This window comes from Liolophura sinensis, chromosome 11 (genome assembly GCF_032854445.1).
Source record: "Liolophura sinensis isolate JHLJ2023 chromosome 11, CUHK_Ljap_v2, whole genome shotgun sequence".
In the NCBI taxonomy this organism is placed as follows: domain Eukaryota; kingdom Metazoa; phylum Mollusca; class Polyplacophora; order Chitonida; family Chitonidae; genus Liolophura; species Liolophura sinensis.
In genome coordinates this window covers 29,836,726-29,862,011 of record NC_088305.1, presented here as the reverse complement: position 1 = coordinate 29,862,011, position 25,286 = coordinate 29,836,726, and the positions used below count along the sequence as shown (strand labels likewise).

The 25,286-nt window shown below is 39.8% G+C and overlaps 2 protein-coding genes across 2 annotated transcripts in view; one reads left to right on the top strand and one right to left on the bottom strand.

Annotated features, from left to right (window-relative positions):
• Positions 1 to 470: 470 nt before the first annotated feature.
• On the bottom strand, positions 471 to 20,462 carry LOC135478303 (uncharacterized). Its single transcript, XM_064758578.1, has 11 exons — positions 20,300 to 20,462; positions 17,706 to 17,759; positions 16,803 to 16,877; positions 15,274 to 15,362; positions 13,486 to 13,604; positions 12,573 to 12,645; positions 11,905 to 11,959; positions 8,918 to 11,202; positions 5,780 to 5,893; positions 931 to 3,521; positions 471 to 611 (listed from the first exon to the last, which is right to left on the bottom strand). Exons 1-11 carry the CDS (start codon positions 20,377 to 20,379, stop codon positions 471 to 473), a joined length of 5,676 nt encoding a protein of 1,891 aa, XP_064614648.1. The 5' UTR covers positions 20,380 to 20,462.
• A 4,471-nt stretch (positions 20,463 to 24,933) lies between these two features.
• Positions 24,934 to 25,286, top strand: part of LOC135477524 (fibroblast growth factor receptor 4-like) — a 49,386-nt gene continuing 49,033 nt past the window's right edge. Inside the window, exon 1 of the mRNA XM_064757662.1 lies at positions 24,934 to 25,064. The gene's annotated coding sequence lies outside the window, so the exon portion shown is untranslated. The remainder of the gene's footprint in view (positions 25,065 to 25,286) is intronic.

The following is a 25,286-nucleotide window of genomic DNA, read 5'->3' as shown; positions in this document are numbered from 1 at the left end:
GGAAGTTGCATACTCCTAGGTAATGAACTTCTGGTGTTACTAAATACCACTAGGTGCACTGACATATTTGTCAAACCAGTCACATTCAACTAGTCCTATTTCACGCATTGTAGTATTCAGCAATTCACATCATCTGAAATCAGCTGTCATTTCTCAGTCCACTAGACAAATTCAATACGACAAATCATACCATGTCAATATGGCTTAACTCACAAAGGAAACAACAGCAAGGATGATACTACAAGTACCTGCATATTATCTACAGTGTCATTCCCTTTGGTTTAATTGGTCACCTGGAACAGCTAAATTGGTTTTCCATCCCTGACACAATATTTCAACCTATAGTCATCTACATGACAACACACCTTTTCACTTTTCAACAACCTTTTGTCAGTTTGGATGTAAGTCAAAGACAGAGAGAGAAATCACAGGAAACTTGAATAAAACCTTTCCCTTATTTCTCTTGGATACTAACCTTCAGCATCACCGGGCTTCACAATATCATCATCATCATCTGGATCATCGCTGTCATCACTGATCACAGGACGAACAGGTTTCTTTTTTGGCTTGGACCCATCATTTCCCTCATTCTGCTCTCTATCAAAGCACACCTAAAGGAAACACCAGATTTTGATATGTATCCCACAATTCAAAAATAAAATTACAGAAAACATTTTCTACTTGATCAGAGTAGTTTGCTTTGTCTATGAACATGTAGCTGACTCCATTTGAAAAGATTATTCAGTACACCCAACCCCCTCCCACCAAGCACAATAATGAAAATAACGAAGCAAGAATGGAAAACCTTTGTAAATCAACAGCTTTTGGTATACTGTTCAAACATCTTACTATTATGTGCTTTTCAAGGTTAGACAAACACGTTTTAAATTCACTGATTTCCCAGGCCTGAAACTTTGAGTTAATAACTACCTGTGCCTGTTGGCTTGATTCAGGCTTTGGGTCCTTGGTAACCTCCAACTCTGGCAAATCTTCCTGGTCCTCAATCTCAGCCGCATCGGTGAGTTCAAAGGGGCTGTCGGAATCTGAATCAGTGTCAACAATCACTGGTTTAATCACTTTCCCCCGTCGACGTCTTCCGCTTCTGCGCAGTTTTTCAGACTTCTCTGAGACTTCTTCCACGGGAGACTGTCCAGGACCAAGGTGAGGAATCTCTCCACTACCAAGCACAACATCTGGTGAACACTGTTTTCCACCCTCTGTGGTTGCTGCGTTAAGATTGTCACATGTGTCCTTCACACCCTGACCATCAGTGAAACGATTCTTTTTTCTTGTACCTACCTTTGCAGTTTCATATGGCTGCGACTCATTTCTCTGAGAACATTTACTGTCATCATCTCTCGGCTGGGCTGAGCTTCTCAAAACTCGGAGATCATCTTCCTTCCCTTTACGACCTTCTCCAAAATCTTCTTCATGATCACACACCACTGCTGGTGTAAATTTTTTCACCTTGTCTGGACATTGAGACGCAGTACATGTGTTCTGACAAGGTCTTCCCACAACAGAGCTGCTGGGACTATCAACCTTGCCTTTGCTCATCTTGGCTTTCAAAGCCTGTGTCTTGACCAGATTCTTGATCAGCACCAGGGAATCATCAAGATGAGCGCCCTTGGTTTTAGCAGAAGATGTTCTACTCTCTGGGGACTGTTCTCTCAGAGTATCCTCACAGATCTGTGTTGGCTCTGGAGGGTTTTCTGCAGTTTGACTTTTACCTTGAGCTTTTGTCTTTGGTTCAGTAAGAATGGACTGAGAGATACTGGAATCGGACAGAAAACTTCCTGAACCATTTACCAGATTTCGTTGGCTCCTTGTGCGCTTCACCCTGCGAATGAGGGGTTCTTCCTCCTTCAGTTCTGAATCAGAATCAGAATTTTTAGCTTCCTGTTTTGCAGATCTACGAGTTCTTTTCCTAGAAGGCCTCATGACGGATACTTGCGCACTGGAAACTGGGGGTTCTAAACTGCATGGAATGACCCTAGCGCTGTCCTGTACCAGGACGACAGAGGACTGAGGTTCGGTCACGGACGAAGGGTGAATCCCACTGCCACTCAAATCGTCCAGATCCATACTGGGGGGCAAAGTTTCTTCTGTGCAGGTGTCAACAGCATTGTCGTTCAGGCCCTCATCTTCTTTCTGTGGAGACAATGTTGCTTGTGGATCTGCAGGTTCATCTTTATCTTTAGCAGTATCCGATGGCAAGCTTTTATTTTGACTCCAATCAGGATTTTCATTCACCACGCCACTGGCCAACGGCTCTGAATTATTTGATTGAGGTTTATCACCTGAGCCTTCCTGAAATGCACAATCGTCCAGGGACTGAGGTATTGTGGTATCAGAGTTACTTGCACCAGACTTCAGTTGAGTCGGGGATTGAGAAAAAAGAGCGAGGTTTTCGTAAGACACTCTTGGAGATCTCCTTCTGAATGACTTTGTTCTCATGGAACACAATGGTCTATCATCAGACAGAGGCAGAATGACAGGGAATTCCGCAGACTTAGGACTGGCTGTCTCATCTGTGGTCGTCTTGGACAAAGCATTTCTTGCACAGTTAAAACTTGTGCGTATTGGATGTACTACCTCAACCGAGGCTCCAGGAGTGACAGAAACAAAGCCTGAACTACTTTCTACCACAGCACTGGACATCTTCTGATGTGTGTTTTTAGGGCTTGAGTCTGAGTGGCCAGTACTGGACTGCACACCTACAACTGAACCAGTAGACTTGTTCTCCAGTGATACCTGCTTCAATTTTGGCTCCTCATCTAAACCCTCCACGAGTGATAGTGGGACAACGGTAAGGCTTTCCATTTCATGACAAGATTTGGACAGACTTCCACCACAGCTTTCTGAAACTAAACGTAAGTCCACGTCAGAGTCAAAAATGTTGTCTCCAGACTTCAATTCTTGAGTGTTCCTAGCACTACCATCATCTGACTGAGATTTAATGGCTACAGTTGCTTCTCCAACTGGCGTGTCCATATCCCTGTTTTCATTTCTTTTATCTTCCATTTCCGTCCCTCTGCCATCCTGGCCAACACAGGCATAGTGAACTTCTTTTGGACTGTCTTCAGCTACTGCAACATTCCCAGTTTGCAGAAAGTCATCATCATTCTTTGTCTTCAATTTATCAGCTGTGGCACCCAGATCAACAGAATCTGTCCCAACTACTGGTGTCGAATTCTCATGTGTAGGGGTTGGGTGATTTGGAGCAGAATCCCCATCTAGCACCAGAGGGCTTTCCGGAACACAGTTTTCTGAAACACTTTGAATGGAGTCCACTTTTCCTTGTGCATCATCACGGATGCCACCCTGATGAATGCCAGACTGCACTGCAGCAGTGTCTTGCTCCAATCTTGTACTCACATCTGTTACAGGATGAGAACTGAGATGGGGTATTTCCTGAGCTTCTGTGGATGTATCCTCATCCACAATGGCTTCTTCAACAGCAGGTAACCACTGGCTTGATGTCTCTGCCACACTTTTCGTAGACATTGTATGGACATTGCCTGGAAGAAAGGACAAAAGAGCAGTTCAATCTAGCCCCGGTTTGAAAATTATTCCTTCAAAATCAAACCAAAAAAATAAAAAACAGACTGGCAGATATGTCCACTGTGTTTCATCAATTTTTTGCAATGACTCACCCACCACTACATGTAGCTTCTACCATTCTACTACTGCTCCATTGTTCTGCTAAAGCTCTACACATACATATACTACTGTAATCCAGGGATTTACCGGACGCAAAAAACACGCGTCTCTGACGCGTGTTTTTTGACTTGGACGCAAAAAATGCATCGGCAGGGTTCCCATAGGATGCAACAAAAAAAAACCCCCAAAATTTACAACCACATCCAAGTGCCCATGGAAGCTGATTTATCACTAAAATAATTCATGTATCCAGTTATTTTCATAAACCAGCATCCATGTGTTCTACGGTAGCAACATGGCACATCCAGCGCTAAAAATAGCATGCGTGGCCTACAATTGCAACGTATGCTGCTAGAGGGGGATCAATGAATTGACGCACTGCTTCAATGCACACAGCACGCGCTGTAAAGTGTAAGCGGTCCGCTGAGCAAATGTGCTATCATTCAAAGCAAATCATGAGCAAACAGTCCAAGTTGTCAAAGTTTTTCGGCGGTGGATCCGAGTCTAGCCACACTGTTGTCATGCGTGATTCTGAATCACCTGAGCCGGATGAATCTGAAAAAAACTTCACACACTGACACAGACGCAGTATCGGCACCTAAACGGGCTTGCACTCGATCGTTTCAAACCGAATGGCAAATGAAATTTCCATGGTTGAGTAGGGCCAAATCCGAATCCCAGGCCTCGGGTATGATATGTAACACTTGTAAAAGTGCAAATTTTGACAATTCCTTCACAACAAACCAGGGCTGTTGTAACTTTCAACTCAGCGCATTGTCCCGCCATCAAGATTCTAAACAACACATCGAGGCTGTAAAGATTTTACATATGCGCTCTCACACAGATGCGGCCATGAAAAAAGTTCGCGAAGTCAGCCAAAATACGTACAACGAAAAAATGAACAGCGAAACGATTCAGCTAAGAACTGTTTTGTGATGGCCAAAAATAACATTGCCGCTGATAATTTTCGAGACCTAATGGACTTGCAAGTTTTGAATGGTGTAAAAGTGAAGCAGTACTACAAACGGCCGCAAATTGTCTCCGAAATGGAGGAGTGTATAGAACAAGTCGCGGAGGAAAGCATTCTTGACAAATTACAGGCAAGTGACTTCATTGGCATAATGTTGGACGAGACTTGTGATGTATCCGACAAGCCGACAACCTATAGAGAGCATTTAACCTGTGTAGATTTGTAGACTTCCTTAACCTGACAAGACAATACAGATTACCCTAACTCCTCAACCTTTTTGCACATGAAAGAGCAACTTTCAGTGCAACTTATGCACATTTTTAAATCTGATTTTGGGTACAAAAACTTCTTAGGTTGGGTTGGACAAACCTACAATTTCAAGGCTTAACAGAAAGTATAATTTTATCAGTTAACACAGAATAATGCCTCCACAATATGCTTGAATAAACACCTTGCAAATATGCAAAAAGGGTGAAGAATTCCAGTCACAGAAGTGCAAAGATGGTTGGCTGAAAAACCTTACCCCCACTAAACAAACGGTGAAGGCAATTCTAAAGCAGTTAGCAAACAGTCCTACAGTGTCTCACAGAAGCTACATGTATTGTTAAAAATACATGTAGTTGCTGTGTTCCTCTTGATAACTAAGATCTCCTCTGCATCTAATGGCATTGGAATACATTTCAATTAATTTATTATTTATTTGATTGGTGTTTTATGCCCTACTCAAGAATATTTCACTTATATAACGGCAGCCAGCATTATGGTGGGTGGAAAGCAGCAGAGCCCTGGGGAAACCCACAACCATCCACAGGTTGCTGGCAGACCTTCCCACGTACGGCCGGAGAGGAAGCCAGCATGAGCTGGACTTGAACTCACGGCAACCACATTGGTGAGAGGCTCAGGAGTCATTACGCTGCGCTAGAGCACTAACCAGCTGAGCCACGGAGGTCCCCATTCCAGTTAAAGTCTTACAGATGGACTAATATTCCTTTCAATTATTTTCCTCACTTGGGTATCGAGCAAAGCAGGCTTTCAAAGCATGAGTTCTGCCCCCCTGATTTATTTTTTTTATGTTGGAAAATGAATTTTCATCTGGCATTTTGCTGAAGTGAATCACAAAAGATGTGTAGGAATTGTCTCACTTACCTAGTGCGGGTATGGCGTACTCATCAGAGGTTGGGTGGATGTCCAAGTCCTCTGTGGAGCTGCTATCACTGTCTTCGGTACAAAACAACAATCCTGGGCTGGTTGCTGGGGCTTCTGAACAAACACAAGGCAAAAGAGAACTGATTTTATCTGTTTTCCTCATATATTAAAAGTGCACAAATACTGTAATATGATCGACCAGTCAGTCATCATATAGGTACACAAACATGGACTTGTGTACAAAACTACATCAAAGTCATATCATACACCCAATACATTCGTGTGTGTGTGTGTGGTGTGCGTGTGGTGTGTGGTGTGTGGTGTGCGTGTGGTGTGTGGTGTGTGTGTGTGTGTGCATGTATAACTTTATTTTCAGAGGGTAATTATGATACAAATGTAGACATAGCTATGTCAGTTCTCAAGAACTGTTCTGCCCAGAGGCCCTCTATATAATACATTATCTTACAATATTTGCAGAAGAGACACATCGACTTACATGTATCATATCAAAGAAATTCTCAAATAATTAGATACAAATGAAAGGAAAACAAATAAATTTACAGTAGTTTGGTGATAGGATCACAGTTAAGTTTATAATACATTAATACAAAGAAGACAATATTTACAAGAAAAGAGAGGACATCAATTTAGCATAGTATGTTTGAAGATATATGTATCATCAAATATAAACAAACCATAAAAGATAAATTTACTGCATCAAAATTAGATTTACACACATTTTAGTTTTGTGGCAGCAGTTGAGAGTTAAGCAACATTTTTTTGTGATTCGAATGGAAAGAGGAAACAGATGGTCAATTTTCTTAAGATTAGCTCCAGTAGTCGGTGTTACTAAAGGAGTACCAATAAGATACTGGATGTTGGCCGGACAAGAAATATTCTAGGGTTATTTCACCTACATGTGGAGGTGTGGGGCTTTTGTCAGTTCTGCATAGTTTGTTCCAATGTCCAATAGTGCCGACTTCATCAGATAAACCGATGAAGTTTTCCCCACTACACCAAAGGTGTAAAAATACTTTAAAAGTGTGAAATATGCAGACTAATAAAATTTTCTCAAAGCACGCTGGGCCAAAATTAAAATAGCCAAATGATAATAATCATGACCACAACAGAAGATTTTTGTTATAAACCAATTCATGTACGTTATGAAAGAATCCCAAACAGAACCCCTTTGGTGTTTATCCCATTTCACAGGTATCAGAAGCCCCCACAGGAGCCCCTTCAGCTGGCACGGAAAAATACCATTCGGTAGATCCCAAAATTTAAAAAAAGGTTAGTCAGGTGTATGGATAGCTATTCTCCCCATCAAAACTGTATCCCATTGAGCATGTAGTTGGGAATACATTGGTATAATTTCCTGAACTGTGATTGAGATTACCCCCGCCAGATGCTTTGGTGGATAGAAAATGTAACTGTTTACTTACACATTATTATGAAGAGGAAACAACAGTAATGACAACAGAAAAAGCAGGTACATTTTCAACGCAGGGAAGTTCACACACAAACTGTTCCATCCGTTAATCTTCATGCAACACAACATGATTTTGGCTCTCCTCTACCTCGCCTAGAAATGTTTTGGACAGTATAAATTATGGACAGTATAAATCAGGTCAAAGCTGGTGATCTGAACTGAGGTTCACTAGGGTGCTTACACTCCTTCACATGAAGGGAGAAACCTCTAAATCTCAAAAAGTTTAATTACAATTCGCAAATTAAAGAAAATGAAAACAGATTTCTCAGTATATACATGTATTTTATGTTACTATGTAATGACATTCCACTTGACTCCGTCAAAGGTATCCACCGGACGGGAATGTGCTTATACTTTCACATGCTCACCCCGTTTGTATAGGGCCTGAAAATGCTATCACAAACTATGGACTTAAATTGCGCCGTGGTACTGTGTTTAGCAAATGTTTACTTGTTAGTTTTATTATAAATATTTAAATCTTACAAATGAAATCCACACAAAAACAGTGAAATAATAATAAAAGCAAGTACGAATTTTGCCACCATAACTATCCCAACCAATGGAAGAGGTAGGTTAGTGGGAGACGGCCCATTACTAACCCCTTTCTATCCCCTCTAGAAGTTGGAACCTAATGATACACATGTTCAGAGCACAGAACGAGTGAGTGGGAGACGGCCCATTACTGAGGCCTTCCTATCCCCTCCAGAAGTTGGAACCTAATGATACACATGTTCAAAGCACAGAATGAGTGGGTGGGTGATGGCCCTTTCCCATCCCTTCTCATCTGCACATGAGCTCATGAGTGCTGTGATGGCATTCTCAAAATGAAGTATCATTTTCAGTATATAACCCCTTGAAGATATCAGTTCTTAAAACATTGAACGGAGGAAGACCATGGTGCACCTGTATACATATGTACTTGTAGATGCTAGGAATGTATTCGCTGAATGTACCCTGACATGAAATGTCAAGTTAAAAATATGGATTTGAAGTCACTCATATCCTCTGGATCACTACAGATGTTTAAAAAAAAAAAAAACATCTTATTGGGTTGAAAAATTCTAAAAAAAAATAAATTAAACTAATTTCATGAACATTGTTTAAAGGCCTTTAATTCAATATCAACTATATTTTAGTGTTCTCTTTGCCCTGAAGTATTGGCATCAAAAGGCTCAATTTTAGGCTTGATCTGCTTCTGAAAAAGCATTTTTGTCGTGCTTGTTCTAGTCCTACAATGCCTTTCTACAGGCATGGAAATGCCTGTTTTGATGCCTAGCTTAACTTGTTTACATGTAGCACCATACAGACTGAGTGTTAGTCTTTCAGTCAAATCAACACAATCGTTATGCACTGCATGTCCATAAATAAAACCGAGTCAAGATATTTAATTCTGTGTGAAACCACAGAATAATGTTCACAAGAAACTTGATCAGACTGGCCTTCAAAATTAAACAAGCTTTGTGACCAGAAGATACAAATACACTGTCCTGAGAACCACTTAATCCTCTTTTCACATTCTAAGAAAGCACCATGAATGACAAAATTTAATTTTATATATTAAAGATGTTCCGCAATAAAGATGATGAATTGAACATCAACAAGTTAGTAGCCTACAAGTATGGACATAAGCATTATGATTACAAACCCACCTGTTGCATCTTGAAGATTTGTTGGTTTCTGCATATTGTATGAGGATGGAACCGGTTTGTTTTCATCCTCGGCTACTTTTGAATAGACCCCAGAACTGTGGTAAACTTCACCAGTTTGATTTGATGGACTGACCTGTGTGGGTGGGGTTGATGCTTTAGCTAATTGGCCTGGCTGCCCAGTGGGTGAAATGATGGAAACGCTACTGTCTTCAGAGGTCTCCCCTACAAAATCAGATACTGCGGGGCGTTTAGACAGTAAATCTGGGCTGGCAGAAGTAGAGGGTGTTTTTCGTTTAACCTGTACGGACTTGAGCAATTTCCCCATTTTGGATAAAGTAGGAGCAATTACATCTGCTGAGGGCAAAATGTGCGTCAGATTCTTGGGGCTAGAAGCAGACTGCCTGGAAGCTATTGATGGCAATTCGTACGATATCACTTTTTTTGGTGGCACTGAAGAACATTTTGTTTTGGGATCCCCTGGGCCTTTAGTTGATTCTAACTGAGCATTTGTTTCAAGTGTATCTTTAATTATGTCTTGAGAACTACTTCCACCTTCATCGGATGCCTCAGACTCTTGAACAGCTCTGTCCTCGGTAGATCTTTGTGATTTTTTTCTGGTCTCTGCAGTCATCTGCTTGTGAACATCCTGACTGGAGAATAATAATTCAAAACTCTCAGCCTGGCTAATCTTTGAAATCAGCTTATCCATATCTCTCTGATCAGCTTGCTTCTTTGCTTCAACTTCCAGTTTTCTGTTTTTCCTCTGCTTTCCCATCTTCTTACCCTCAGCACAAGAATCAGTGTTAAGTATCAGTGGTTGCTGCGGCCTAGATGATCTCAGCACTCTTCTCTGTGGCGGTACAAACACACTAGGAGGAATTACCGCGGAATCACTGTCACTCACCCCTGAAACTTCACCTGAAACCGCTCCACCCACTTCGCCCATCGCTTTTGGAGAAACTTTATCAGATGTTTGCCTGCGGATCTGCATGGATTCGCATTCCTCTTCACCATTTAATACATCCTCATCAGGGTTGCCATTTATCTCAAACGGTTGTGTTTCCAAGACCACTTGAGGAGTTGTAGCTTGATTATCTGATGTCACAGAAGCATCTGTCTTTTCCATCTGAACAACACACAGCTGGGGCTTTCTATCCTTTGCCCTTTGCTTCACTCTTCCTCTTGAAGCCCTCTTCCCTCCCTTTCGGCCTTTTTGGTTCTTCCCTCTTTTCGGAGTTCTCTGGCTAGATTTGAACACGTAAGGATCATCTTCAGCACTAGGGTCTGTGATTTCCTCTCTGGGCGGCGTTGATCTTTTGACAGCACACAGCTGTCTGCTCTTGAATATCCTCCTTGCCAGAAGGGGGCGTTTTGTTGTCAACTCAGACTCCACATTACCTTCCAAGGCCAAATCACTTTTTTTTAATGCACCTGTAGAAACACTGGGTTCTGAAGTACAGCCAGAATTTACGGAATTCTTTCCTACACTTGGTGGCAAATTGTACATCCAGTTGGAGACTTTCTTGATCTTCTGCCTTGTTGCATAAGTTCTGCAGGACTTTGACTTGTCCAGTACAGGAACACTGATCTCAAGATCCCCAGAGGGTACACTAGATTTAGCGGCCACATTTGTCCCAATCGAAATGGGTTTTGTAACTTTTGGCGGTTGTGAACCCGGAACACTTCCTGTTTGAGAAACTGTGCCAAACTTTTCCTCCATGAATCCATAATCCAAACTATCTGCCAGATCACAAAGGTCATTGGACTGTTTGGCATTTAATTTCGTATTTTCATTAGAGCATGTATGCTTCTCTTCCCCTGGTCCATGTTTGGGGTTCTGATCATGGTTATTTTCTGGTTTAGCATGGCCAGAAACATCTCCCTTCTCAAGCATTACAACATCTTCATGTACAATATCATGGGTATCATCTCTGTCTTCTGTAGCGCAGTCACCGAATTCCTTGCAGTTTGACTCACTTTGCACACTTTCCTCCTCCTCATAACTACCTCTGCACACTGATCCTCCATCTGACTCATCCTGATCCTCCTCCTCTAACCTCTGGGTCGTGACATTTGAACTTGAGGAGTGTGCGCCACAGGAAGCTTCCACTAAGTACCTAACCAGCTCTACCTCGCACGAACCCTCCCCATCATCAGCTTGCTCTGTGGGATTTGGTAAACTGGTCAGTTCTCCATCACTGTTTGACTGTTTTACCTTACGTGAGGCGACGTTGCCTTTCTTAGCGCACTTTTTACCATGTACTCTGCTCGCAGGAAATCCTCCACTGTAAAAGAAAAAAACTTTCACTTGTAAGTTATATTTAAAACAAGCATGTTCCCAAATTTACATGACACAGAGACAAGAAGAATTGTTTACTGATCGGAGAAGCAGGAACATTTTTTACCCTAAACAGAGGCAGCTAGTTGTAGGGGGCGCAGGAAACAAGATCACAGATGTTTGGCAAGCAGCTTTCTGATATGTTACACACAGATTTTCACCTGCAGTATGAGTTCAGGCAAATGGAGAATGCCATAGTGATGTAAAGCCAGTGATCTCTACCAAACTTCACGATCCATACCAAACTTCACGAATATACAGATGGCCTAATGACAGCCGTCAACCACTTAGTGCCTCCAACACTTTGCAAGTACCAGAAGAAGGGAATCCTTCCTTCACAGCTAGTAATGAACTAGTGCTACTGATAGCAAAATAAGCATGTTAACATATATCAATATCATATTAAACAGAAAAAATCAAGCACTTCAATGTTTTTGGAATCTTATCTGATGGCTTTTGGAACCTGATCTGAGGTTCCACAAAGTGTACCTGCACAAGAAAAGATATCAAAATGAGACAACAGGTGGAGGAGTTATTCTTCCGAAACTAAAGCGTTGCAGAATCACCAACTTTATGACAGACTTTTTGCAAAGGTATAGGATAATCCACAATAAACTTATCCTAAATGTATGTACATGTTAGCACTTACCTAACATTGACATGGGTCTGAACCAAATCTGCCGCTTCCGAGGGCTCTGTGAGATCTGTAAAAGGATAACAAAAAAACCTAGAGAGCAGTTAAGATACAGGTAATGGATAAATCAACTTAAAAATGTAATCTATTATGTTTGGTAAATTTTCATAATACACAGGGCCACACCAAATTTATTTTTTTTTTTACGAGCAGACTAAATTTTTTCTCAGTATCAGAGGAAAGTATAGTAATGAAAGTAAAACTTGGAAATCATCTAATTATTGGAATACGTAGATTGTTTTGGCAATTTGTCCTGTTGAAGACATATTTACTTAATTGAAATGCCTTGAAAAACAGGAAAATAACAAAACACATCAAGATCAAAATTTTTCAGTTTTATTTTTATTCCATGTCTAGAGTTTTTGGTGTTGGCTTGCCCGTAAAAGCCCCTAACTTTGGCTTTTTATCAAATTTCTACTTACAGAAGGTTAATATGACAGCTTTCTCCTTAAAGAACTTCACACCATCAGTACATACATGACCTCTTTCTTTTCTTCTTACCTTTAATGATGGATCTCACACTTTCATAACACAAAAACTTTGCTTATTTTTAGGGCCAAGAATTTCTAATGACAAAAGCTGTAGATTAAGACAGGTTTTTTAAGGATATATTCAGAGCTTACCATCAATAAACACATGTGTGACCTCGGTCTTTCTTCTCTTGGAGTGACGTAGGTTCCTGAGAGACTTATCATTCTGAAAGGATAGATTTATACAGTGATGCAAGACTGAAGAGATGGAATATCAAAGTGATGATAAAACAGACGTCTTAATCCAAATTTTTAAAAATACTAAAATAAGATCACATAACTTATTTATTTCTTTGGTGTTTTATGCCATGCTTGAAAACATTTCACCTATATGATGGTGGCCGGCAATGTGGTGGGAGGAAACCAGACAGAGACAGGAGGAAACCAGACAGAGAAAGGAGGAAACAGACAATCATCCGCAGGTTGCTGGTAGACCTTCCCAGAGAGGAAGCCAGCATGATCTGGAGATGAACACACAGCGACCGCATCTGTGAGAGGCTCCTGGTCCACTGCGCTGCACTGACACGCTAACGCCCGCGTCCATGGAGGCCTCAATAATTTATTTAACGTTGGTTTTACAAAACATATAAAACATTAGCTTTCATGAGGAGCCATTATCAGCGAATCACCTAACAAGAAAAATACACGAAGAAGAATAGATAAGAGTAGATGAACTTGATTTAACAGAGAAACTGCCCAAATAAAAATATAATATAAGTAGTTCTTTTTTGTGTAAAATATCTGCCATTACAATGCAGGAAAAGGCACATAAAAATAAATCAAACAATCAAAAATCAAAATAAAAAAATAATTGTTATAAAAGACATTTAAAACTAAAGATGATAGTTAAAAACCCATTTTTGGTGGGTTCAGTCCAAATGTCCATGAAAACACACAAAAACTCTTGGATATTTTCAGTGTTGTAAAAGCTTTCACAGAAGCACAAGTGGAGAGTTATTTGTGTTTTGTGCAAATTTTGTGCTCTCATTCAATATCCCGGTCTTACCTGTATGGAGGCAGAGTTTGGTTGCTCTAGAGATCTTTTAAAACAACCTGCAGAGCCAGACTGTAGAGTGACAGCTGTTGATGAAGGGAGACCACTCTGTGAACTTTGTGATGGATTTGCTGATGAACACAACCAAAAGTAAACCTGTCAAACTTCCATATATACATACCAGGGATCCATATGCTCAAGTCTGGCATCAGAAACGGAATATTTTCAGAACACAAAAAAAATATTCATGACAGAAACAACTATACCGGATTTAACTGTTGGTAGCAAAATGTTGAAAAAACGTGAGAAAAATGAATTTGTACAGCTGAACTTTCTAACACAAATTAAAACCATTTCTCAGGCCATTACAGCATTGTACATGATCCAATTTCCATTACCTAGCCACTGCATATCAACATGCTACTGAGCCTCTTTACAATAAAATGGGTCATTATGTGTCTAACGGAGGAGATGTCTTGGCTTCTATTCAACTCAGAAGGTTAAGCTAAACAAACTGCCATTTTCTCATGGACAATAAAGCAGAAAAAGTATATTTAAAAGAAAACTGCAGTATTAAATAAACAGTATTTGAAGATGAAAAGAAAAGTTCTAAAACAAATATATGAATTAGAGAACACATGTTATCTTTACAAATAAGTTGCTTTATTAATTGTATATCCATGTACTACATTTCAAGCTGTGACATGGATGTTATCAGAAATATATATACAGTGCAACAGAAAAGTTAGCTTGGTTTGTAAAATTTTGTTAACTCAATATGGACTCCAAATTGGTCAGTAAATTTTTATTAAACTCAATTTGGTAAAAAACAAACCTCAGTTTTTGAGTTTCGGTTTGTAAAATTTGAACTTATATGAATCCCTTGACTGCTACACCTTTATCCTTATAATACTTTTATGAAGTTGCAAATAAACACAGATAAAAATGTCTGAATCTTGTTATAAACAATTTGAACACAATTATGACCGGAGAATAAACTAAAATCCGGATGTCCGAAAAACTCCTCTTCCATACCCTAACATTTGCAAAGCTAAAAGAAAGTAAACTATGAAAATCTTAAAAGAAATGACAGCATGTCATGTTGCTTTATAGCTTGGCATCCTACAGGCTGTTTCATGGGCAATCTGTGCACAGCACTACAGGTACATCCAGTTCGAATGGAGACGTAGCATGCAGAAGAGAATACAGTGCACATGAAAAGTACCTGAATGGCAGTAATCATGAAAATAATTACCCTATTGTAATTAAACTTCAGCATGCACAAGTTGAGATGAAATAAAGATGTATGGTAAGTTTCTTAAAAACTGATTTTTTTGGGAGGGGATGCACAGACAAACTCTGAAGACACAAAACCCACTTCTACGCAATGTCCTAAACGAGTGAAATTATGAAAATAATTACCCGACTGTTATTAAACTTCAGCATGCACAAGTTCAGACGTTAGGCAATATGTATGGTATGTTTGGTCGAAATCAGCGCAGTAGTTGGGGAGGAGAGGCATGCATAAAATCTACAGACATATGGACAAACTGCGTGATTCCTAGTGTAGTCCCTTAACTTCACTCAGCGGTATATAAAAGTAGAACAATATCAAAACAAGAACATATTAGTTTAAACTTCTAAAAAGAAAATGAAAAAATCGCATTTGCACTCGGCTGCAATTATTAGTCGGTCCACTATTCTGCATTTGTTAAAACCAAAAGAGCCCATCAGACTGAAGGCCTGGTAGAATAATATGTGAGAGCAAAGAAGCAGATAAGTTTCGGACGAGAAACTCACCTGATGATTCCTGATCGGTATGGAAGGCTGTCATAAGCCTCCGAATGCCACTCACAATGTCACCCAATTTGGGCCGCTCACTCAGACTCCTACGTATAACACAGAAGAGGCAGGCCTGGAGCTAAAGATTTATCGATTGAGTAATGCTATGAATGAGAAGTCTAAGACTACAACGTATACATATACATGTATAAATGTATTTTTATGAGCTAGGAGCATATTAAATCAGAATCAAAGATTTTTTTTTTTTTTTTTTTTTGATTGGTTTTTTACGCCGTACTCAAGAATATTTCACTTATACGACGGCGGCCAGCATTATGGTGGGTGGAAACCGGGCACAGCCCGGGGGAAACCCACGACCATCCGCAGGTTGCTGGCAGACCTTCCCACTTACGGCTGGAGAGAAAGCCAGCATGCAGAATCAAAGAGGTATAATATATAAATACTAGTGGTCCCTTGAATTTATGCCGATCGATTTGACACATTATCCAAATTAACATGAGGAGGTGTCCTCTATTTTTTTTTGCCGATATCAAAATATTCATGGGAAAAAGGGGCAAAACTAGTGTCACAAATATGCCTTTAGGCATCACTTTTGGCCAGATTTGATCAGGTTTGAAGTTTTCATCAATGTAATTTTCGTAATATGATAAATTAATTTTATGACTGATATTGTTTTATTAAACCAGGTAACTCAATCAACACAAGTACAGGTACCTGAATTTCTTGTGTACATTTTGTATCATACAACTGTTGTCAGTTCCGTTCAGATTTCTGCTTATTCTAGCCATTACTAATTATCTCCCTTGTCCGGATTTGATTTTTTCCCAGATTCAATTACAAGATTGCCTGGGGCAAATCTTTTCGGTTCGGATGACTGCTTTATTTGGAGGGAGTAGTGTGCTAGTGATGGATACACGGTGATGACAATATATTGTCATGATGAACACCAGAGACAGATACAGGGCAACAGAGATGTTTCACATGTCACATACACCCTTACAGAGACGATGGTCTTTGTTAGGTATATCAGTTATAGTTATATATTTATTTGATTGGTGTTTTACGCCGTACTCAAGAATATTTCACTTATATGACAGGGGGGAAACCGGGCGTATATCAGTTATACACAGGCCTTTCATGTGTGCGCAACAGATATCATCAGCAATAGATATCATCAGCAACAGATATCATCAGCAATAGATATCATCAGCAACAGATATCATCAGCAACCATACATGTCAATACAGTTATAAACATCTTAAAAAGAAGTTTCAGTTTATTCTCCTATGAACTGCAATGAAACTATTCTCAAGCCATTTTGCTGATTTGCAAAACTGAGTCCAATTTCTGACTGAAAAATGAGTGACAAGCAGAATTGACTAGACATCAGAAGTGACGACTGCGTTATAATGATTTCAGTCATTGTGGATACCATAGGTACATGTAGAAGCTTAGCTTGGTTCTGTGCATTGATTATTTTGATTTGTCTTGTAAATTTAAAGCTGTAATTTAACAGTAATGCTCACCTTCTTGTGACTGGTTTCTTGCACAGTGGGCAGGGTACAGATGACTTCTTGTGGAGAAACTCTGTGATACAAAACCTGAAAATGGCAAAACACAAAGCACATACAATGAGCATTAGAGAAACCTTACAGAACGCACTCTCCAGCAGTTTCACTATGGATGCTGGTAGTTTAATTTCTGGTAGTCTCGGATACAAACATAAGAATTAAAACTACACTTCAAACTTTTTCTATCTGAAATTAGCTCCGGCTGTTACAGAGTTAGCTTCACATTGTGTGAAATGAGCTTGATCTTATGGAATTGTCTCCAGATCATGCGGAGATGGCTCCAGATCATGCAGAGATGGCTCCAGATCGTGCGGAGATGGCTCCAGATCATGCGGAGATGGCTCCAGATCATGTTGAATTGTCTCCAGATCATGCAGAGATAGCTCCAGATCATGTTGAATTGTATCCAGATTATGTGTTATTGTCTCCAGATCATGTGGAATTGTCTCCAGGTCATGTGGCATAGTCTAGAGACAATGTGGTAATGACTCCAGATTACGTGGAACTGGTTTCAGAACATGTGGAATTGGCTTAGGAATATGTTGAACAGTATCCAGATCATGTTGAATTGTATCCAGATTATGTGTTATTGTCTCCAGATCATGAGGAATTGTCTCCAGATCATGTGGAATTGGCTCCAGATCATGCAGAGTTAGTTCCAGATCATGTGAAATTACATGCTTACAGTAGCTAGTGAAATGAAAGAGATTCTTTAAGCTTGAAAAAGCCAATGAAATAATACTTACAAGTTAGCACAAATATTTTCAGAAGAGGAAAACTGTAAGTTTTAGAATATATGTAACATTCTTATTTACTGAAAAGAAGCCTGTATAAACTGAAAGAAAGTAGCAAACTTACCTGCAAAACTGGTGGTCGCACTTTGTGGATACAGGATTTTTCAACAAATCAAGACTGAAGTAAAAAGAACATAAAGGTTTCTTTATTGATTTGGTCAGCATCAGGACGTCTGCTCAATTTCTCCCACCCATAACCTCACAGTCTTAGGAATTATACTACAAACGTTGAAGCCAGTTTTGCAAAATGTGGGCTAACCTTCTCAGCTGACAGACAGGACATGTATTAAGTGGATTTAGGTATTATGCATGGCATATGTAGCCAACTTTGTCATCTAATGGGTACCTACATAAGGACAGAATATGATAACTGGGTGTACAACGTACATTGTCTGGGCTAAGAATGGCCAGAAGCCCAGGCTAGTATCAGCACCTGTCTTTTATTATACACTGACAGTTATAATTGGTCTATCACATTCTCCTAGCCCTTGTGGGGCTGTCATTTGTTGACAGCTTCCCAATAGTAAACTAACAGCGCATACAACAGCATACTTTGCAGCAAATTGGGTAATTTTCAACTGCTGTGCAATACTGAGTTGCTTAAAACTGTTTAGAACGTTGCAGAATCTTCTGTTTCCAATCACGCGATGGAAGTTTGGTTGTGAGGTTTTAGGAGCATGATGCTGTCTCAGTATAATTTTCTAAAATAGTTAAAAATTTAGAGCTATAAAGGAAATACTAAATACTACTAACTTTTATGTTGAAAAATAGTTGCGAACATCTAACTCTGATTTGTACTGTGCAAAACACAATCAACTGTGTATGATATTTTGCTCCATCTATACACAGAAGAGTTGTATTTTAATCTCAAAATTTGCCTAAAATCTTCTGCGGCAGCTGTGAAAAGGAGTCTGGGATAGGGAAAGAGAGCGTGACATTGTCAAAAAAATGAGAAAACGCAAAACAGTGAGCTTATCTGAGGCTTTTCTCTTAGAGGTAAGTGCTCGAATACAACATACATCTACCAGTGACAGTTGAGGATGTGGGTCGTGCTTTTATTTGAAGAAATAAAGCGAAAAATATGCTTCTGTGGAGATTACGACACATTAAAAAGCGTTTCACGTTGTCATTCTTGTGGTTGTGCCACTCGAACCAGGGTTGCCGCCCATACCGCATTGTTTATCCCAGATGATAATCGTGAAATACTCACTCTTCAATGAACTGACGTCATATCCCTGCCTACATGTAGCTTGACGAGTGAAGCTGACAGCAAATTTAACTACCGTACCGAGATGCTAGGTCTGCTTCACTCGCCCCTGGAATGAGCCCAGCTGATCTCGCTGTTCTCCCTTAAGAGCGGCTTTAAATCTTGAGTATTTAATCTTAAATAAAACCCTGACCTTGTAGATTTATGCATTGATGACCAGATAAATCCTTTCTGCATACAATAGTAGCTTGAGTTTATGTTCCAATCAACGAGTAGAGTAAATCCTTGGTGTTTTGACGAAAAGTCTTCGCTTCAGTGTACTTCCACCATGCTTGGACTCTAAATTTCACACAATAATCAATTTCATGTCCCGTGATATTGTGAAAATATTGTGCCGGAAATGTCAGAAGCACACTCCTTCCAGGGCATTCCACCCTTTGCTTGAGAGCGATGCATGCCCTGTAGTCATGAGGATTTCAGGATTGTTGTGAAACAATCCTGACTTTGACCTGGGAAACGATAGGAAATGTTTTTTCAGATCCCACGAATTTCCGCTATGAGAACTGATTTACCTGTAATAATTTAAGTATTAGTGGCATTTCATTAAATAAATTTTGGTGTTTGCCGTTTCTTGCAGATCTAATTTTCATTTACTTTGTAAAGTAAAAATGGCCATAATCCCTCCCTCCTTTTCAGTTAACATGAATATTTAACCTGGGAACCAACATGGAAACCTAACCATCGTTCTCGTGAAATCCTCCTGCCTGCTTTGTAAGGAGTACGCATCAGAAGGGCCAGATATCAGGGTGAACACACCATGCATGAAGCTCTGTGTGACTTGCGAGCTAGTTATAGCTTGATGGCTTATGACATTTCCAGCCGGAATCCCCAGGTCACATGACAATGAGTATGGCAGCCAAAAATGGTAAGTACCCCATTCACGTGGAGGCAACCTGTGCGCCGAAATCATTTGATATTGTGAAATATTTTGGAGTAGAGACCATACATGATTGTTTTGAATCATCCGTTACATGTTGATACGATCACAGATTCACTTTTACGCAGGTAAGGACAAAATAACATCTCTAAAAACCTAATGTTTTGTTACTGCTACTCACAGATCTGTTGGACATCCTGTCTGATACCAGAAGTCAGTGTGGCTCTGTCTGCTTGGCACGTCTGCATCGATAGATCACTTTAGCCACATTCGTGCAGTTAAACCATCTACCCACAGGTGCTTGAAATCAGTCTGTATACCCTATACACATGTATGTCATATAACAGCCTCCTATATATATGTAGGCGGCTGGTATATGGCATATTTAGGGTTTACGGACAGGTTTCGAGAGCCTTTGCATCTACCCTATGATTTAACATTAACAGTAACTATAGAGTAACATAAACTTTACTATTCCCCGCTGACGACCAACATGTCTGAACGTTGAACATACCAAATTGAACATTCCAAGTTTTTCTGCATGAGCCCAATCAGCTCTTCAACCTTCCGAATTCTTGTCGCCGTCTCCTTCATTTTGAAAGTCTTTTCCGACTGCTCAACTGAAGGCTCCAAGTGCGGTGCAAAGCCCAATGCTGGCGTTGTTGTGGTTGGTTATGCCTGGTGTTGCGTCTCAGTTGTCTGTGCGGGTGATCTCCATGTTTAGTACAAATAAAACCAGAGTTTCTGGAGCAATACTGGCGATCAAATTCAAAGTTAACACCCCAGACGCCCTAAAAAAATTACACAACTCCGTTTTTCGCACATCCCGCCCAGAAATAGGGTCGTCTTTACCTTTATCCACATAAGATGTCTATATCAAGGGAGGTAATACGTTATTTACTAAGCCGAAATATATTGATTTATTTATTTATTTGATTGGTGTTTTACGCCATACTCAAGAATATTTCACTTATACGACGGTGGCCAGCATTATGGTGGGAGGAAACTGGGCAGAGCTCGGGGGAAACCCACGACCCACGAAGGTTGCTGGCAGACCTTCCCACTTACGGACGGAGAGGAAGCCAGCATGAGCTGGACTTGAACTCACAGCGACCGCATTGGTGAGAGGCTTCTGGGTCATTACGCTGCGCTAGTGCGCTAACCGACTGAGCCACGGAGGCCCCGTGAAATATATTGACGATTATTTCATTTACTTGTGTGAACAAATTAACATATCTTTTTGGACTGATTCAGCCTTGTGAGATTAAAGAGTTCTAAATAATTTTATACCTGTTTACTGAAAAAATAGCGCAGTGCCGAAGTATTCAGATCACCATTTTTCGAATTTGATTAATATTTTGACTGTTGAATTTAATTTTTCAAATCCTTTGCAGCTTCCGGTGGAACCAGACGACACAATCAACGCGGACCTCTTTTCTATAACGTTATTCGCCGACATACCTTTAATTTTGATGATTTCCAAAAAGAGAGTTTAAGATGAAAGCATTCACTCAAAAACTTGCATTCGCGTAGTGAACAGTGGAAGCCTTGATACCAAACATTATAATTACAGGAAAATACATGTCTGGGACCCGTTTTACAAAGCTGTCGCATCACTACGTCAAGCGCATATACCATGGTGACATCTCTGCACTAAACGTTGGCATGGAAAATACGCCAGGCGCAATTTGCGACTGCCTCGTGAAACAGACCATAGAAAACTATATATATAGTAATTACTAGTTAGATACTATCTCGTATTTATACCAGATACTAATATGATGGTCAACATTTGAACATGTATCTTGAACTCTCTAGAGATCCCGCGTTTGCGATATCAAACATGGAATCGGCGGCCTTTGAATCATCATCATTATGTAGCAGGCTTACTGTCATATAGTAAGCTAGAACTTGAAGGACAAACAAGAAAAAAAAAACAGTTTTCGATTCATTTTTCTGGGCAAAACAGTGGCCTTTGTTGTGTTCTATTGGCCTCGGGGTTTACATTGGGACGTACTCAAGGCCGCTGGTTACGGATTCAGGGTATGGTATGGTTATTTAACTGGTTGGTTTTGACTATAACTTAATTTGAAACTGTTAGACTTGACTTTTATGTAATGGCTACGCTTACATTTTCCACTCAATACACGACTTTACATTTGATCTTAACATCAACTTTAATAGTATGCATGCAATGTTCAACTTAAAAGAAATGACTTCAACTTGTATAGCTGAATTTTTCATCTAGTAATATCCCCGTTATTTACCACCGGCGTTTCCACATACTGAGTATGTGCAAAGGTACCCACATATATGTAATCATTGAATGAATGAATGACTGGGGTTTAACGTAAGATTTAACAACTTTTAAGTGACGACGAGAAGGCATTAGGTGTGTGTGTCTAGGCCTACATATGTTCTGTGTCTTCTTGTGGCAGGCCGAGTCCATGCCGCTAAAGTGCTGCCGCCACTGAAGTATCATGCCGAAGATACCAGACATGACGAAACGCATTCAGTCACATTATATTGACACTGAGCCTACCAGTCATGTTTCTGTGCTCTAACCTCTCAGTGCTGAGTGCCAAACAAGGCAGCAACAACAATCATATTTAAAATCTTTGATATGACCCAACCCGGGTTTGATACCAGGGCTAAGGACTTCAAGTGGATGTAATCATTGCACTAGAAACAAATATATAAATGATGTGTATAGCTTGCTGGTAAGTTTCGGTGATGTTTGCCATCAGTTAATTTTAGAGGTATCTCTTTGTCTTTTAGAGATTGTGTCATTGTGCACAACGGAGCGCTGGTTACTGTTAAAATCCTGATATCAACCTCCTGGGCTACATTTATATACGCGTCGGGTACATCCACCATACATACATGGCCAAAAGCCGTGGTTTCTACAACACGTTGTTATCTTACAACAGTCGAAGCCCAAAAGATGTAAGTTAGTCAAATCAATTAATGTATCACTTGTAAAAAGATAGTCAGCCATAACTTTTGGATGTTTAGACAGATTACATGGCTGAAAGCTAACGGACCTGATGATAACTCATGCATATTATATAATATAGTAGATATATGAAGAAGTCAATGTGACAGAGTTTATACATAAAGCAGAGCCGATGTCAGAAATGGAAGATTTTGAACACAATAAATGTCGTATGAAGGAGACTTGACTAAAGTTTCAATTATTTCTTCATAAATACCAAAATAACGGCTTCTATACTATATTGCTCTGTGTAGAGGAAACTTGAGTACGTATATATCCGACTGCTTCATACGACTCTTTTATATACGCCTATGCTTATAAACCTCCACATACTATACCCCTTTGTCTTCTGCATGGTTTCGCGTCTCATGTCAACCTACGACATATGAAAGTATCGCGTAATGACTGGGTAGCTTTATCGTAGTAATTAGATTATTTTCTCGTAATTGATAGATAGTTGCATAGTTTAAATGATAGCATTTTTATGTTTGGCACTTCCTGGATTGCGTATACCATTGAAAACTGTCTCCAAACCAGTCACCGTTTATTTTATTTACTCGATAAATGCATTTATAAATACTTCAATATTTGGTCTTTTTCTTTTTGACAGTAGACAATATTGGTAATATTAGATGCATGCGTTGATAGGAAAACTCCGTGGTTGTACTCATATGTTTTATCTTTAATTGGGTAATTCTCGTGACGTTTACAAGTGTAACGTGTACCATTGCACACACAGGAGCTTTTCCTGCATCAAATACAGGGTATTTAGATAAAGAAGAAAACTTACAAAAATCTGAATTAGTTTAAAAAGCGTATTATATAACGATTCACACACGTATAAACTTTATTATATTCAATCAAAAGGCCTATAAAATAATTAAGATTGCTTTGAATGTAGCTTTCAATTGTTTTTCTAATGGCGCTTCCTGATATTTTTGGATATTTTCTCACTTTGATTAACAAAATGTGCACTAGATACTGAAGATTTTAAGAGGATATGATATAATCAAGAGAGTGAAATGTTTCATTTATCGCTTTTGACACTTGATTCAAAATGTATACTATACAGCTGTTAAGATAGACATTCGTATATATCTATATATTCCGGCCGTCAAACAAAATTGACCTTGAGGGTCAATAATCTCAAGACCAATTCCCAAAATAACGCTCCCACACAAACTACCGAAGAACTAAATATAAAGTACGAAATTAGGATGGAATTTGGAAAAGAGAAGTGGTCAACAGTTTTCAATAATGGTGAGAAAACGCGATAGGGTAATGAATTAAATCAGCATCCGAATCGAGTATCATGCTATAGTTTATGAGTCATCGATAATCAAAATATTTACCTCAGATGATATTTGGTGGGAAGAAAATGCACAGAGCCTTGGGCAAACAGACGACCATCCGCTAGTTGACGGCAATCCTTCCCACGTACTTTACGGAAAGGGAGCCAGCATGAGTTGGACTTGAACTCACAGCGACCAAGTTTGTGAGAGGTTCTTGGGTTGTAACATTAAGAATTTTTTCTAAGAGTGAAGGCGTTTGATGTAATATATCCTTGGCCCATTACTTTTTATGCAGTAATAACTTTTCACGTTGATATACCCGAATAACTTCATTAATAAGGTTTTCAACGCGTTGGAACTCAGTTTGCTTTTGTGTTAAATGTTACGGATTATTATACCATTGCTACCAGGCATGGCCGGTGTCAACTCATTTGACTTTGGCAAGACCCAGTGTAGGAATGTAACAATGCTGAGACGATAAAACTCCAGATAAACAACTGTCAAGAAACATTCGCTGCGTATTTAATCGCCTGAATCAGCCATTATTTCTTCCCTTGTATTATTCTGTGGAACGTAATAAGCGTGCATGAATGACACGATGACAAAGAAGTGAAAATATGAAATTATGTTGGCTTTCCCATTAACAACTGTCCATGCCTCCTGGGATTTCGAGTGGAAATCCAATACCAGCAATCGCCTGGAATGCGTCTCAGTTTTAAAGGGCGGGGGCACTCAGCAATGCTGTCTGCCCGATCATGAAGAGATAGCACGTGGCTGCGTGTGCGCCCCTTCTGCTGATGGACTCTGCCGACGCCGGGAAACTCGAACGCCTGCACGCGCTGTTTATCTCGCCATGTTGGCCGAAGCAGTCTGAGATTTCCCCATCTTGCTATTCAACTGGGAAAAAACGACATCTTTACGAGCTTCCTCGCAGAGAAAACGGAAGACGATTTGAGAGGTTGTCGTTTCTAACCAGCTAGAAGACATTTGGCGTGAGTATCATCTCATTAAGTAGCTGGGATTTCTTGGGTTTATCTTTGAGTTGGTTAACTGTTTTAACTTGCCGAATTACAAGTATGTTTGAGAAAGAAGTGCTCAGATTCGAGTAACTGAAGTCTGAATGGAGTTACAGAAATGGCGAGCTTTGATAGTTCCACTACATGCAAGAATGCTGGCTAGTCCAGATTTTGCATTATTGCATTTTACATCATTTA

Excerpts from the sequence above, each read along its gene's own strand:
- LOC135478303 (XM_064758578.1), bottom strand. The coding sequence starts at position 20,379 with ATGAAGGAGACGGCGACAAGAATTCGGAAGGTTGAAGAGCTGATTGGG. Across the intron at positions 12,646-13,485 it reads CAAACTCTGCCTCCATACAG|AATGATAAGTCTCTCAGGAA; the intron begins GTAAGACCGGGA and ends CTATCCTTTCAG. Across the intron at positions 11,960-12,572 it reads CACACATGTGTTTATTGATG|ATCTCACAGAGCCCTCGGAA; the intron begins GTAAGCTCTGAA and ends ATCCTTTTACAG.